Source organism: Eschrichtius robustus (assembly GCF_028021215.1).
Source record: "Eschrichtius robustus isolate mEscRob2 chromosome Y unlocalized genomic scaffold, mEscRob2.pri SUPER_Y_unloc_3, whole genome shotgun sequence".
NCBI classification, from domain to species: domain Eukaryota; kingdom Metazoa; phylum Chordata; class Mammalia; order Artiodactyla; family Eschrichtiidae; genus Eschrichtius; species Eschrichtius robustus.
In genome coordinates this window covers 470,278-485,559 of record NW_027175154.1, presented here as the reverse complement: position 1 = coordinate 485,559, position 15,282 = coordinate 470,278, and the positions used below count along the sequence as shown (strand labels likewise).

General features: G+C 36.5%; 1 protein-coding gene across 4 annotated transcripts in view; it reads right to left on the bottom strand.

Annotated features, from left to right (window-relative positions):
* The window catches only part of LOC137757680 (ubiquitin carboxyl-terminal hydrolase 9X-like), a 145,547-nt gene that overhangs the window by 41,795 nt on the left and 88,470 nt on the right, over positions 1-15,282 (bottom strand). For all 4 annotated transcript variants that reach the window (XM_068534289.1, XM_068534290.1, XM_068534291.1 and 1 more), the window contains 3 exons: positions 12,453-12,578; positions 10,589-10,714; positions 9,355-9,524 (listed from right to left, as the gene is read on the bottom strand). In XM_068534289.1, the coding sequence (XP_068390390.1) occupies positions 9,355-9,524; positions 10,589-10,714; positions 12,453-12,578 (422 nt within the window). The remainder of the gene's footprint in view (positions 1-9,354; positions 9,525-10,588; positions 10,715-12,452; positions 12,579-15,282) is intronic.

Genomic DNA, 15,282 nt, shown 5'->3' with positions numbered 1-15,282 from the left:
AATATATGTTGTTATATAATGTTATGCAAACTTACAAAAGAGGGAAATCCTGTCACGTGCTATAACATGGAAGAACCTGGAGAACATTATGCTAAGGAAAACAGGCCAGTCATATGAGGACAAATACCGTATGATTCCAATCATATGACTCTAAAGTAGATTTGGAGGCGGAGTCAAGACGGTGGTGTGGGAAGATGCAGAGCTAGCAACTCCCCACAACTAGGGTGCCTGCCAGCCACTGATGGGGGAACCTGACACCCAAGGAGATGGGAGGAACCCCAAAATGAACCGGTAGGACGTAAGGGGACTGAGAGGGGAGGAGAAGTGGAGGCCAGACAGGATCGGCACCCCTGAGGCCAGGGAGATCAGGAGATCAGGGAGTATCCCGCCTCCAAAGCCCCATCCAGGAACCGTGGGTTCTGGGGGCACAGGAGGGAGGCTGGGAAGATCAGGAGAGGCAGGCGGGATAAGCCATTCTGTAGGAGTGGGAGAGGAGTGACTGTCCTGCCCACTGGGGTCAGGGGAGCCTGCTGAGATCCCAGGCCAATTCCCTGCCCTCTGAGGTCCCCTCCAAGTCATGTGGGTCCTTGGGGGAGTAAAAAGGAGGCTGAGGGGAGAACAAGAGAGGCAGTCGGGAGAGGCCCTCTGGGCGGAGCAGGAGAGGAGGAGCAGGAGAGGAGGGTGATTGCCCCACCCACTCAAGCCCAGGAAGCCTGCTGGGCTTGCAGGTGAAGTCCCCTGCCCTCTGAGAGCAGGGGTGGGGGGCATGCCTGGGACCCTTCTGTTCCTTGAGCCTAAGCCATACCCTGCACAGCCTTTTCCAGCCCTGTGGGTCATAAGCATCGGCTCCGCCCACTGCCCAAACCTCACCCTTGTTTAGGCCACGCCCTCCAGAGCCAAGGCCTCCCTCCCCTTTTCCTTTTCCCTCCTCCTCTTCTTTTACTATTGTGGTAATGATGTACGTTCTGGTTGTTGATTCATCTGTATTTTTACTTTTATATTCTTTCTAATGTATCTGTTAGTTTCCTTGTCTAATTTTATTTTTTACTTTGTTATTGTTCTTTTTTTCCTTTTTTGGGCCACCGCACTCAGCTTGCGGGATCTTGGTTCATGAGCCAGGGGTCAGGCCAAAGCTCCTGCGGTGGGAGCTCCGAGTCTGAATGACTGGACTAACACAGAACCTCAGAGCCCAGGGAATATTCACCGGAGTGAGGTCTCATGAAGTTTCTCATCTCAGCACAAAGACCCAGTTCTACCCAACAGCCTACAAACTCCAGTGTTGGAAGCCTCAGGCCAAACAACCAGAAAGACAGGAACACAATCCCACTCAAGAAAAAAAAAAAAGAGAGAGCAAAAAAATTTGTCACAGATGAAGAATGTAAAAACCTACAAGACCAAATAAATGAAGAGGAAACATACACTCTACCTGAAAAAGAATTCAGAGTAATGACAGTACAGATGATCCAGGATCTCAGAAATAGAATGGAGGCATGGATTGAGAAAATACAAGAAATGTTTAACAAAGATCTAGAAGAACTAAAGAACAAAGAAACAGATGAACAACACAGTAACTGAAATGAAAAATAAACTAGAAGGAATCAATAACAGAATAAATGAGGCAGAAGAACGAATAAGTGAGCTGGAAGACAGAATGGTGGAAATAACTGCCAAGGAGCAGAATAAAAAAGAAAGAATGAAAAGAACTGAAGACAACCTCAGAGACCCTGCGTCAACACTAGACACACCAACATTCAAATTACAGGGGTCCCAAAAGAAGAAGAGAAAAAGAAAGGGTCTGAGAAAATATTTGAAGAGATTATAGTCAAAAACTTCCTAACATGGGAAAGGAAATAGTCACCCAAGTCCAGGAAGCACAGAGAGTCCCATACAGGATATACCCTAGGAAAAACACACCAAGACCCATATTAATCAAACTAACAAAAATTAAATTGAAGGAAAAAATATTAAAAGCACCAAGGGAAAAAACAAAAAATAACATACAAAGGAATCCCCATAAGGTTATCAGTTGATTTTTCAGCAGGAACTCTGCAGGCCAAAATGGAGTGGCAGGATATACTTAAAGTGATGAAAGAGAAAAACCTACAACCAAGATTACTCTACCCAGCAAGGATCTCATTCAGATTCGATGGAGAAGTCAAAAGCTTTTCAGACAATCAAAAGCTAAGAGAATTCAGCACCACCAAACCAGCTTTACAACAAATGCTAAAGAAACTTCCCTAGATGGAAAACACAGGAAAAAGACCCACAAAAACAAACTCAAAACAATTAAGAAAAAAGTAATAGGAACATACATATTGATAATAACCTTGAATGTAAATGGATTAAATGCCCCAACCAAAAGACGCAGACTGGATGAATGGATACAAAAACAAGACCCATATACATGCTGTCTAAAAAAGACTCACTTCAGACCAAGGGACACATGCAGACTGAAAGTGAAGTGATGGAAAAAGATACTCGATGCAAATGGAAATAAAAAGAAAGTTGGAATAGCAATATTAGTGTCAGATAAAACAGACTTTAAAATAGAGACTGTTATAAGGGATAAGGAGGAACACTACATAATGATCAAAGAATCAATCCAAGAAGAAGGTATTAACAATTATAAATGTTTATGCACCCAATACAGGAGCACCTCAATACATAAGGCAAATGCTAACAACCATTAAAGGAGAAATCAACAGTAACAAAATAATAACAGGGTACTTTAACACCCCACTTTCACCAATGGACAGATCATCCAAACAGAAAATAAATAGGGAAAACACCAGCTTTAATTGACACAGTACACCAGGTAGATTTAATTGATATTTACAGAACATTCCACCCAAAAGTGGCAGAATACACTTTCTTCTCAATTGCACATGGAACATTCTACAGGATAGATCACGTCTTGTGTCACAAATCAAGCCTCAGAAAATAGAAGAAAACTGAAATCGTATCAAGCATCCTTTCTGACCACAACGCTGTAAGACTGGAAATCAATTACAGGGAAAAAAATGTAAAAATTACAAATACATGAAGGCTAAACAGCGCACTACTAAATAACCAAGAGATCACTGAAGAAATCAAAAAAGAAATAAAAAAATACTTAGAAACAAATGACAATGAAAACATGCTGACCCAAAACCTATAGGACACAGCAAAAGCAGTTCTAAGAGGGAAGTTTATAGCAATTCTATCTCACCTCAAGAAACAAGAAAATTCTCAAATAAACAATCTAGCCCTATGCTTAAAAGAACTAGAGAAAGAAGAACAAAGAAAACCCAAAGTCAGTAGAAGGAAAGAAATGATAAAGATCAGAGCAGAAATAAATAAAAGAGAAATGAAGAAAACCATAGCAAAGATCAGTAAAACTAAAAGCTGGATCTTTTAGTACCAGAACATAAACAAAATTGATAAACCCTTAGCCAGACTCATCAAGAAAAAAGGGCAGAGGATGCAAAACAATAAAATTAGAAATGAAAAAGGAGAAATCAAAACTGACACTACAGAAATACAAAGGATTATAAGAGACTACTACAAAAAACTATATACCAATAAAACAGACAACCAAGAAGAAACGGACAAGTTCTTGGAAAGGTACAATTTTCTAAGACTGAACCAGGAAGAATTAGAAAATATAAACAGGCCTATCATAAGTAATGAAATTGAAACTGAAATAAAAAATCTTCCAACAGGGCTTCCCTGGTGGCGCAGTGGTTGAGAAACTGCCTGCCAATGCGGGGGACACGGGTTCGAGCCCTGGTCTGGGAGGATCCCACATGCCGTGGAGCAACTGGGCCCGTGAGCCACAATTACTGAGGCTGCGCGTCTGGAGCCTGTGCTCCGCAACAAGAGCAGCCGCGACAGTGAGAGGCCCACGCACCGCGATGAAGAGTGGCCCCCCCTTGCCACAACTGGAGAAAGCCCTCGCACAGAAACGAAGACCCAACACAACCATTAATTAATTAATTAATTAAAAAACAAAAAACAAAAAAAAAAATCTTCCAACAAACAAAAGTACAGGACCAGATGGCTTCACAGGCGAATTCTATCAAACATACAGAGAAGAGCTAAAACTGATCCTTCTCAAACTCTTCCAAAAAATTGCAGAGGGAGAAACACTCCCAAATTCATTTTATGAAGCCACCATCCCCCAACACCAAAACCAGAAAAAGACAGCACAAAAAAAAGGAAATTATAGACCAATATCACTGATGAACATAGATGCAAAAATCCTCAACAAAATACTAGCAAACAGTAATCCAACAGCACAAAAAAGGATCATACGCCATGATCAAGTGGGATTTATCCCAGGGATGCAAGGATTCTTCAATATACGCAAATCAATGAATGTGGAACACAACATTAACAAATTAAGTAATTAAAAACCATATGATCATCTTAATAGATGCAGAAAAAACTTTTGACAAAATTCAACACCCATTTATGATAAAAACTCTCCAGAAAATGGGCACAGAAGGAACCTACCTCAACAAAATAAAGGCCATATATGATAAACCCACAGCAAGCATCATACTCAATGATGAAAAACTGAAAGCATTTCCACTAAGATCTGGAACAAGACAAGGATGTCCACTTTCACCACTCTTATTCAACATACTTTTGGAAGTCCTAGACACAGCCATCAGAGAAGAAAAAGAAATAAAAGGAATACAAGTTGGAAAAGAAGAAGTAGAGCTGCCACTGTTTACCAATGACATGATACTATACATAGAAAATCCTAAAGATGCCACCAGAAAACTACTAGAACTAATCAATGAATTTGGTAAGGTTGCAGGATACAAAATTAATGCACAGAAATTGCTGGCATTCCTATACACCAGTAACAAAAAATCAGAAAGAGAAATTAAGGAAACACTCCCATTCACGACTGCAACAAAAAGAATAAAATACCTAGGAATAAACCTGCCTAAGGAGGTGAAAGACGTCTACTCAGAAAACTATAAAACACTGATGAAAGAAATCAAAGATGACATAAACAGATGGAGAAATATACCATGTTCTTGGGTTGGAAGAATCAATATTGTGAAAATGACTATACTATCCAAAGCTATCTACAGAGTCAATGCAATCCCTATCAAACTACCAATGGCACTCTTCACAGAATTAGACCAAAAAATTTTACCATTTGTATGTAAACACTAAAGACCCTGAACAGCCAAAGTAATCTTGAGAAAGAGAAACAGAGTTGGAGGAATCAGGCTCCCTGACTTCAAACTATACCACAAAGCTACAGTAATCAAGACAGTATGGTACTGGCAGAAAAACAAAAATACAGATCAATGGTTCAGGATAGAAAGCCCAGAGGTAAACCCACACACATATGAGCACCAAATTTACGACAAAGGAGGCAAGAACATACAATGAAGAAAAGACAGCCTCTTCATAAGTGGTGCTGAGAGGCTTCCCTGGGGGCGCAGTGGTCAAGAATCTGCCTGCCAATGCAGGGGACACGGGTTTGAGCCCTGGTCCGGGAAGATCCCACATGCCGCGGAGCAACTAAGCCCGTGCTCCACAACTACTGAGCCTGTGCTCTAGAGCCTGCGAGCCACAACTACTGAAGCCCGTGTGCCTAGAGCCCATGCTCTGCAGTAAGAGAAGCCACTGCAATGAGAAGCCCGCACACTGCAAGGAAGAGTAGCCCCCACTCGCCGCAACCAGAGAAAAGCCTGTACACAGCAATGAAGACCCATCAAAGACCCAATGCAGCCAAAACTAAATAATAATAAAAAAACTTAAAAAAATAAACAATCACAGGGCTTCTATAATGCTATTTAAAAGAAAAAAAGGAAGTGGTGCTGGGAAAACTGGACAGCTACGTGTAAAAGAATGAAATCAGAACACTCCCTAATACCATACACAAAAATAAACTCCAAATGGATTAAAGACTTAAATGTAAGACCAGAGACTATAAAACTCTTAGAGGAAAATATAGGAAAAACTCTCTTTGCCATAAACCACAGCAAGATCTTTTTTGCCCCAACTCCTAGAGTAATGGAAATAAAAATAAAACTAAACAAATGGGACTTAATTAAACTTAAAACTTTTGCACATTAAAGGAAACCATAAACAAGACAAAAAGACAGCCCTCAGAATGGGGAATATATTTGTAAAGGAAACAAAAGACAAAGGATTAATCTCCAAAATATACAAACAGCTCATGGAGCTCAATATCAAAAAAACCAAACAATCCAGTTAAAAAATGGGCAGAAGACCTAAATGGACATTTCACCAAGGAAGACACAGAGATGGCCAAGAGGCACATGAAAAGATACCCAATATCGCCAATTATTAGAGAAAATGCAAATCAAAACTACAATGAGGTATCACCTCAGGCCAGTCAGGATGGCCTTCATCAAAAAATCTAGAAACAATAAATGCTGGAAAGGGTGTGGTGAAAAGCGAACCCTCCTGCACTGTTGCTGGGAAGGTAAACTGATACAACCACTACGGCAAAAAGTATGGAGGTTCTTTAAAAAACTAAAAATAGAACTACCGTATGACCCAGCAATCCCACGACTCGGCACATACTCTGATTAAACCGTAATTCAAAAAGAGACATGTACCACAATGTTCATTGCAGCACTATTTACAATAGCCATGACATGGTAGCAACCTAAATTGACAGATGAATGGATAAAGAAGATGTGGCACATATATACAATGGAATATTACTCAGCCATAAAAAGAAATGAAATTGAGTTATTTGTAGTGAGGTGGATGGACCTAGAATCTGTCACACAGAATGAAGTCAGAAAGAGAAAAACAAATACCGTATGCTAATGCATATATATGGAATGTAAAAAGAAAAAAGAAAAAAAAGGTACTGATGAACCTAGCTGCAGGGCAGGAATAAAGAGGTAGACATAGAGGTGGACTTGAGGACACGAGGTGGGAGGGGGAAGATGGGACAAAGTGAGAGTAGCATAGACATATGTACACTACTGAATGTAAAACAGTTCGCTGGTGGGAAGCAGCAGCGTAGCACAGGGAGATCGGATTGGTGCTTTGCGATGACTTAGAGGGGTGGGACAGGGAGGATGGGAGGGAGGCTCAAGAGGGAGGGGATATGGGGACATATGTATGCATATAGCTGATTTGCTTTGTTGTGCAGCAGAAACTAACACAGTATTGTGAAGCAATTACACTCCAATAAAGATCTATTAAAAAAAAATAAACTAGATTTGACTATCTAAAGTAGTCAATATCATAGAAACATAAAATAGAAAGGCATTTCCCAAGAGGGAGGGTTTAGGGGGAGTAGTGGTGGTAAGGTAGGTTGGAGAATTAGTGTGTAGTGGGAACAGAGTTTCAGTTCTGAAAGATGAAAAAGAGCTCTATTGCAGAACCATGTAAATATCTTTAACATTAACTGTAGACTTTCAAATGGTAAATATGATGTCACAAATTTTTACAATAAAATAAATTAAAAATTCTCAGTAAAATATTGACAACTAAATACAGAAATATATACACCACGACCAAGTGAGATTTATTCCAAGAATGGAAGAGTGGTTCATTATATGAATCACTAATGTTAATACAACACATGAATATAAAAAATGGGAAAACCACAACTATCTCAAATGATTCAAAAAAACACCCAAATTTCAACTTTTTCATGATAAAAAATACTTAATAAGCTAAGAATAAAAAGGAACTGTCTCAGGAGAGTAAAGGCATAAATGAAAAACTTAACAGCTAACATCACATTCGATGAAAAGACTGAAAGCTTTCTCTCTGTACCACGAACGAGAAAAGTATGCTTGCTGTCACTATCTCTATTCAACATAATAGAGCAAGTAAGCAAAGGCAAATGATACACATCCAAATTGCCAAGGTAGAAGTAAAACTACCTCTTTTTACAAATGACAGGCTCTGATATTGAGAACACCCTAAAGAATCCATTCAGAAGCTTAATCCAGCACAATTGTAAAATATAAAATCAAGTGTATTTCTAGGTACTAGCAACGAACAACTCAAAAAGAAAATTAAGAAAACAATTCCACCTACAATAGCAGCAAAAAGAATAAAATAACTTTGTAATAAATAAAACCAAGAAGGTGCAATAGTGTCAAGAAATGAAAGAAGATCTAAATATAGAAAGATAACCTGCATCACATATTGAAACTTAACACTGTTAACATGTTAATACCACTTAGAGCAATCTATAGATTTAATGTAATTTCTTTCAAAATTCTGTTTATCACAGAAATGGAGAAACCTATTTTAAAATTCAAAGAAAAATGGACTTACTTAAATGTCTAACTAGAGACTTCTCCACAGAGGATATACCATAAGCACATGAAGAGATGCTTAACATCACTAACCATACAGGAAAATGAAAATCAAAACTACTATGAGATCCACCACACACCCATTAGGGTGGCTATTATTTAAAAAGTCAGAAAGTAGCAGGTATGGAAAGAGGATGTGGAGAAACTGAAATCTTTGTACACTGCTTGTGGTTGTGTAAAATGTATAAAATGGTGAAGCCACTGTGTAATTCAGTTTGGTGGACCCTGAGGAAGTTAAACACAGGATTTCTACATGACCTAACAGATCCACTCCGAATTACATGCTAAGAAAACTGAGAATGGGAACTCAAACACGTATCTGTGTTTACAACAATGGTCAGGGCAGTACTACTCACAATAGCCCAAAGTAGAAACAATCAAGTGTCCACCAACAGAAGAATGCATAAGCAAAAATATAATACATACATAAAGTGAAATATTATAAAGCATTAAAAATGAAGGAAATCCTTCAACATGCTACATGTATGAACCTTGAGATTTTGCTAAATGAAACACAAAAAGACTAATATTGTGTAATTCCACTTATATGAGGTACTGACAATAGGCAAATTCAGAGACAGGACACATATTAGAGGTAAACAGTGGCACAGAGGTTTGGAAATGGGAGTGAGTTACTACTTAAATAATGTATATGGGATGATGAAAAATTTAGGAAATAGTGGTGATGACTGCCCAACAGTGTAAATGTTTTTAATGTCCCTGAACTGTTCACTTAAAAGTCATTAAAATATCTAATTTTTTGTTACAAACAACTATACATTTACCACAATTAAAAAACTGTAAAAGAAATTAAAAAAACAACAGGGGCATTTTCCAGAGATGAAAACATATTTAGGTTAAGTGAAATATATTAAATACATGTTTCCTAAATATCAAAGTGCTAATGTAGACAAGAAAAAGGCTTCCTTATTTGACTTCTGAGATAAATTTTGATCAAAATTAATTCATGTCTGCCTAAAAGAATAAGGTCAGACTTCTCTCAAAACAACAACAACAAAAAATCACTTACTTGCTGGGACAGTGCAACAGTAAGTCAATGATAAATGTCTGCCAGGCTTTTTCTTTACTAAGTGCATCCAGGGCTGTTGGAATTAGAGCAAAACATAATGTCATCACTTCCAATGCTTCACAGCAAACCTGTTCATCTTCCACGTCTGGCACATTGCTTGTATTGGTGGTCTGTAAAATTATGATGAGGAGTAAATTACTGGTGATACAGTTAGGACAAATTCACAAACCTTCAAGTTAGTATTTAAAACTTATGTATACTCACTAAAGACCATTTGTCTTCAGTCTCTTCACCTGTAGCTTCTGAGACCCTTTGGAATATATCCCAAAGGGGATTAAAGGAGTATGCTCAGTAAAAGCTAAGAATCACTTCCTTCTTCTTCTGGGTGTAAGTGGTGTACTTCTGCATTAACCATGATTCCTTTCTAAAGAATAACTCTGGCACTCACTGTACTTGGTTCTTTGATTAGTTTTCTTGTACAGCTTATCTAAAATGCCATTTTATTAAAAAAGCTAAAATGCCATTTTATTAAAAAAGCAACTAGCTTACACAAATGTTGAGGAAGGTATAGAAGGCTTTTCCAACCTAAAATATATTCAAATTGGTAGCTAATAATTTATAATCTGCCTCCACTTATCAAAAAAATAAAATCAGTATAATACATGTCTAGAACAGAATAGTCACTCAAATATTCCAAAAAGGGAAGCTCTGTAATTCCATTATCCACTCTCCTCTCTTAAATATACAGAAATGACTATCAAAGACAAGTAAACAGAATAGAAAATCAAAGAGCTAAATAAAGTCTCATTTCTGCAAATAATTTGCTTAATCAAATGAGAAACAGGGATAATACCTAAATGGTGAAAACCGTTGCTGCCTTTGAGTGCTATAAAAGAAACAAGTAAAGTACTTGGACGTCATAGTTCCAAAAACTTGAAGAAAGAAGAATAATTAAAGAAAACTGGAAAAGCAAATTCTTTATGGCGTTAAGTATATTCAACTCAATGAGAGATTAAAAAAAAAAGTTTTAGAAAAAAGCTGCCTTACAGTGAGATTTTGAAGTAGTTTATTTTCAAAATAAAATTGTGTACATTCTCATCCTAACTACAGAAGTTTATTTTAAACCATTAGATATAGTGATTGGTCTTTAAAGATGGCAGACAAGATGAAAAATTTAGTCATATGCATAATTAACATGTACACAAAAGGAATGCATTTCTGTAATAACTCTTACCATTTCATAAATTTTAGTGATTTCTTCATTTGGGCTAAATACTAGCTCTAATGTCCCACATCCTGATGCCCAGACGATTTTTTGTATAGCTCTAATTTCACAAATATCAGGCATATATCTTGAAGCCTGAAAGAAAACGGGTAATTAAAGTGCTGACAGAGTATTAGAGTCAAATAATCAGAAAACAAAACTTTTTTTACTGTGAAAGTAGAAGAATAAATGGCTATAAATAAAGTGACTATGACAGTCTATGCTATATTTAAGATGCGAAGCAGCCTTGGTCCTGCAGATGCAAACTATTATATATAGGATGGATAAACAACAATCACAGGGAATTATATTCAATATTCTGTGATAAACCGTAATGGAAAAGAATGAAAAAGAATATGTATAGATATATGTACAACAATCACTTTGCTGTACAGCAGAAATTAACATACTGTAAACCAACTATCCCTCAATAAAATTAAAAAATAAAGAAAAACAAAGTAGCCTTGGTCCCATGTGTTTTGGATGTTAACATCAAGTCATAAAACATATACAGACAGGGCTTCCCTGGTGGCGCAGTGGTTAAGACTCTGCCTGCCAATGCAGGGGACACGGGTTTGAGCCATGGTCCGGGAAGATCCCATATGCCGCAGAGCAACTAAGCTCTCACGCTACAACTACTGAGCCTGCGCTCCAGAGCCCGCGTGCTACGACTATTGAGCCCACGTGCCACTACTGAAGTCCGCGTGCCTAGAGCCTATGCTCTACAACAAGAGAAGCCACCACAATGAGAAGCCCGGGCATCGTAACGAAGAGTAACCCCCACTCACTGCAACTAGAGAAAGCCCGCGTGCAGCAACAAAGACCCAATGCAGCCAAAAGTAAATTAATTAAAATAAACTAAAAAAAAAAAAAAACCATATACAGACGAAGCAAAATCATGCTTATCAGCTATAGCCACAATGGAGGCTTCAGGTTAAGATCGCATCTGGTTTGAACATTTTTCATAAGAATTTTACAAACACAGAAACCAAATTACCCAGCCATTCCACTCCTATGTGTCTACCCAGAAATAAGAAAACATGTGCCAAAGAGGCACTTGTGACTTACTGGTGATTTGCAAAATGGCTCTATTCCAAATAGTAAAAAAAACTAGGAATAACACAAGTGTTCATTAACAGAACATATAGGATGACCATAAAGTGTATGTTACTCAAAATGGATAAAGTACTGACATATAATATAGCACCGATAAATTTCAAAATCATGCGGACTGAAATAATCCAGACACAAAGGAGTATATGTTTTTTTTTTTAACCGGACAGAATTTTTATTGGCATTGCCTTGACTCTATAGATAATTTGGTAACTTACATTTTTACCATATTGTCTTCTACAACACTACAGAAGACTCCATGTATTTGTCTTTAATTTTGTTTATAATATGATTTTATTTATGTAAAATTTAAGAAAATGATTACTACTCTACAGTGACAAAAGCAGAGCAGTAAATGCCTGCAGTCAGGAAGAGAAAACTTTTGGGGCTGACAGAAATATTCTGTTTCTTGACTGTATCATTAATTTAAACATTATGTCAAAACTCAGTATGTTTTATTTTGATCTAGTTTATCCAATATACATTACAGCTCAAAAGGCCTGTTTAAAAGTTTTTAAAAAGTACTTTCTAAAGTACTGATGTTAATATGTAATAGTAAATACAATTTCAGTAAATTTTAGTTAAAATAAGAGAATCTAAACTGATACTCTCAGAATATTCAACCTCAGACTATGATATTCATGAGTAAGTAGAGACTGTGTCAAGAGTAATAAAAAATAAGCCAACCAAGATCCCAGAACTTTCGAAGTTTGATACTAACCTCATCAGATATTTGTTGAGCAAGACGTATTGATACATTTCTAAGCATGCACTCAGATGATGGGTTAGGAATGCTCTGAAGGGCATTTTGTAGCACCACTGCTTGATCATGAGTAATATGGTTAATCTGAAAAAAGTTAACCTTTTTACTTGGAGTAAAAAACTTGTACATGACTAAATTTCAAAAATTTGTACATAGCAAAAACCCAAACATATGCTCCTCATCCACCATCACTCTCTGAGGATGTCATCCTTCTACTTATCTACAGTAGAATATATGGTGCTCAGCATAAAAAAGCATTTCAGATTGCCAACCTGTAGACTGCCTCTGTTAGTTCCCTTTTAAAAAGTGACAATACTCCTCTGCAAACTCCAATTTCACATGAATTCAGTTGTTTCTACAATTATGTTCACTTTCACTTGCACGACATAATGACACAGCTCTGAACAAATCTTTTATAGGTCTCTAGTAAAATCCTTTTCCCAGGCCTCCTACTCAGCAAATGACCATGCTTGCTGTGATATGACTGAGAAAACTGGGGGCCCCAGATAAACAGACTTTCAATTTCTTACCATCTAATCTCTAAAATTATTTCTCTCACTTCCTTCCCTTTCAGTCTTTAAAATGTTTTTTATATTTTGTTCATAAGTACTTTGTTAACTGTGCTCTAAACACACATCACCAAAAATGTGCTAAAGTCTCCCCCATCCTCTGTATATACCTTTCTTTTATAGTCAAGTTTTGGTAAGAAAATCTTTTCAAAAATAGATGTTTTAAAAATTCAAGAGTTTGCAGAGGTGTTCCTACAGTCTCTAAGTGGACAATGAAGACTGACTAGGTACAAGGCTTCCAGCTCTTCTCTCAACTTCAAATGGGACAAGTTTAACTTTTTGTTTAATTTTTTGTTATTTATTATTATGTACATACGAATTATTTAAATCCTTCCATAAGTATCTGAAGGTCTACTTGCCAGGTGCTACTACATGAGATTTTGAATAAAAAGTGAATGTAGCACAGGTGGTTTAAGTACAGTTTCATAATAAGTACAGTTGCATCTTCACTGAGTTAAACTCTCAGGTCCTTTTTACTATTTGGGCCAAGTTATTTCATCTCTTTAGATCTTAAATTTTCACTTAAAAAATAGGAAGAAATAAAAGTGACTGACCAAATATATTTATATTAATGATTAAATAAGATAAAGTATTATAATTAACATAAAGGAACTCAATATATTTACATGATTACTAATTTCCAATGAACTAGCCTGAACACATATAGGAATCATGTACGCTTTTGTTAACATTTCACCTTAAGCAATATATGTTATATAATAGATGCATGACAGATTATCTGTGGAAAGAATAAAACATGTTTTCAAACTGTTAACTCAATTTTACTAATTATTCAGGGTTTATTTTTTAAATCAAAGGTTTACGGCACTTTTACACTGAAATTGTTCTTGTTAAGATCACCATTGATATGTTAATTTCCAATTCAACTCAATAAACTGGGATGAGGATTAAGTATGCTCTACAAGGTAAAAATAACTTTCCTTTCACTTACTGTATTGGCAGAACTAAACATTTTCTATTAAAAAAAAAACAAGGTCTCAAACTTCATGGAAAAGGAATTAAGTTAAAGAAATAATAATAAAAGTATAAATGTGGAAAAGATAACGTTTTACTTAAGAGTATACATAAGTTCTTAAATCCATGAGGAAAAACACCCAGAATTAACTTTCTTCACTAGTTACTGTATTTATCAACTTGTAACCCTCTTCTAAATATTATATGTGGCTCTATAATAAACGTATTTTAAATGCTAATTTTTCACTTAACTCCTTACTAGAATGTGGGCAACTTGCAATTAGACCCTATTATGTACCTTTGTATCCTTATGCATTTTCTAAATAGTAATTCTTAGGGAAAAGAACAAGAAGATACATAAAATTGTTTTGTTACTTCATTAAGCCACTATGGAAAGGATCATGACCAGAAACTATCTGTTTTTATGTAAATATGCATAGAAACCACAATATAAAGCAATCAAACTTATAGTGAGGACAGAGCACTATAAATTTCTTCTCTAAAAGTGCTTGTACAAATTTTAACTTTTTAAATGAAATTTTCAAAATTATATAAAAACAACATAAATAACCTTCAAGTACCCATTATCTAGCTGCAATAATTGTAAACAAAAGGCCAAACTTGTTTCACTGAATCCCCAACTCACTAACTCTGCCCACATCACCCCAGAATTATTCTGGAGAAAATCCCAGACATTCTATTTTATTAGAAATGATTTACCATAACTCTTATTTTTTAAAATTTGTTTTTTAATTTATTATTTATTATTATTCTTTTTGGCAGCCCCAGTGCCTTGCAGAATCTTAGTTCGCTGACCAGGGACTGAACCTGCATCCTGGCAGTGAAAGTGCTGAGTCCTGACCACTACACCACCAGGGAATTCCTAATGACTCTTCTTTTAAACAAAATCCACAATACTACTCTCCCACCTAAGATAATTAATAACTTTAACATCAAATATCTAGTAATTATTATTTAAATTTCCTTGATTAAGAACAAACCCATTCCTGATGAAAAAAAAAATCTGTATCCCTAAGTTATTTTATCTTCAGCAATTTAATAAAACCATCACTTGTAATGTAAATAAACTCAATTTCAGTGAGAATTGGAAGCCACATTCAACCTTTGCATCAAATGTCAGCATATCTTGAGAGCATGCGGTGACTGTGCTTTAAGGATGCTACCAGCATAAACAGAGTCTTTGTCAGTCACAGCAGTTACATTGGTCGGTGGGATGAGAGGTG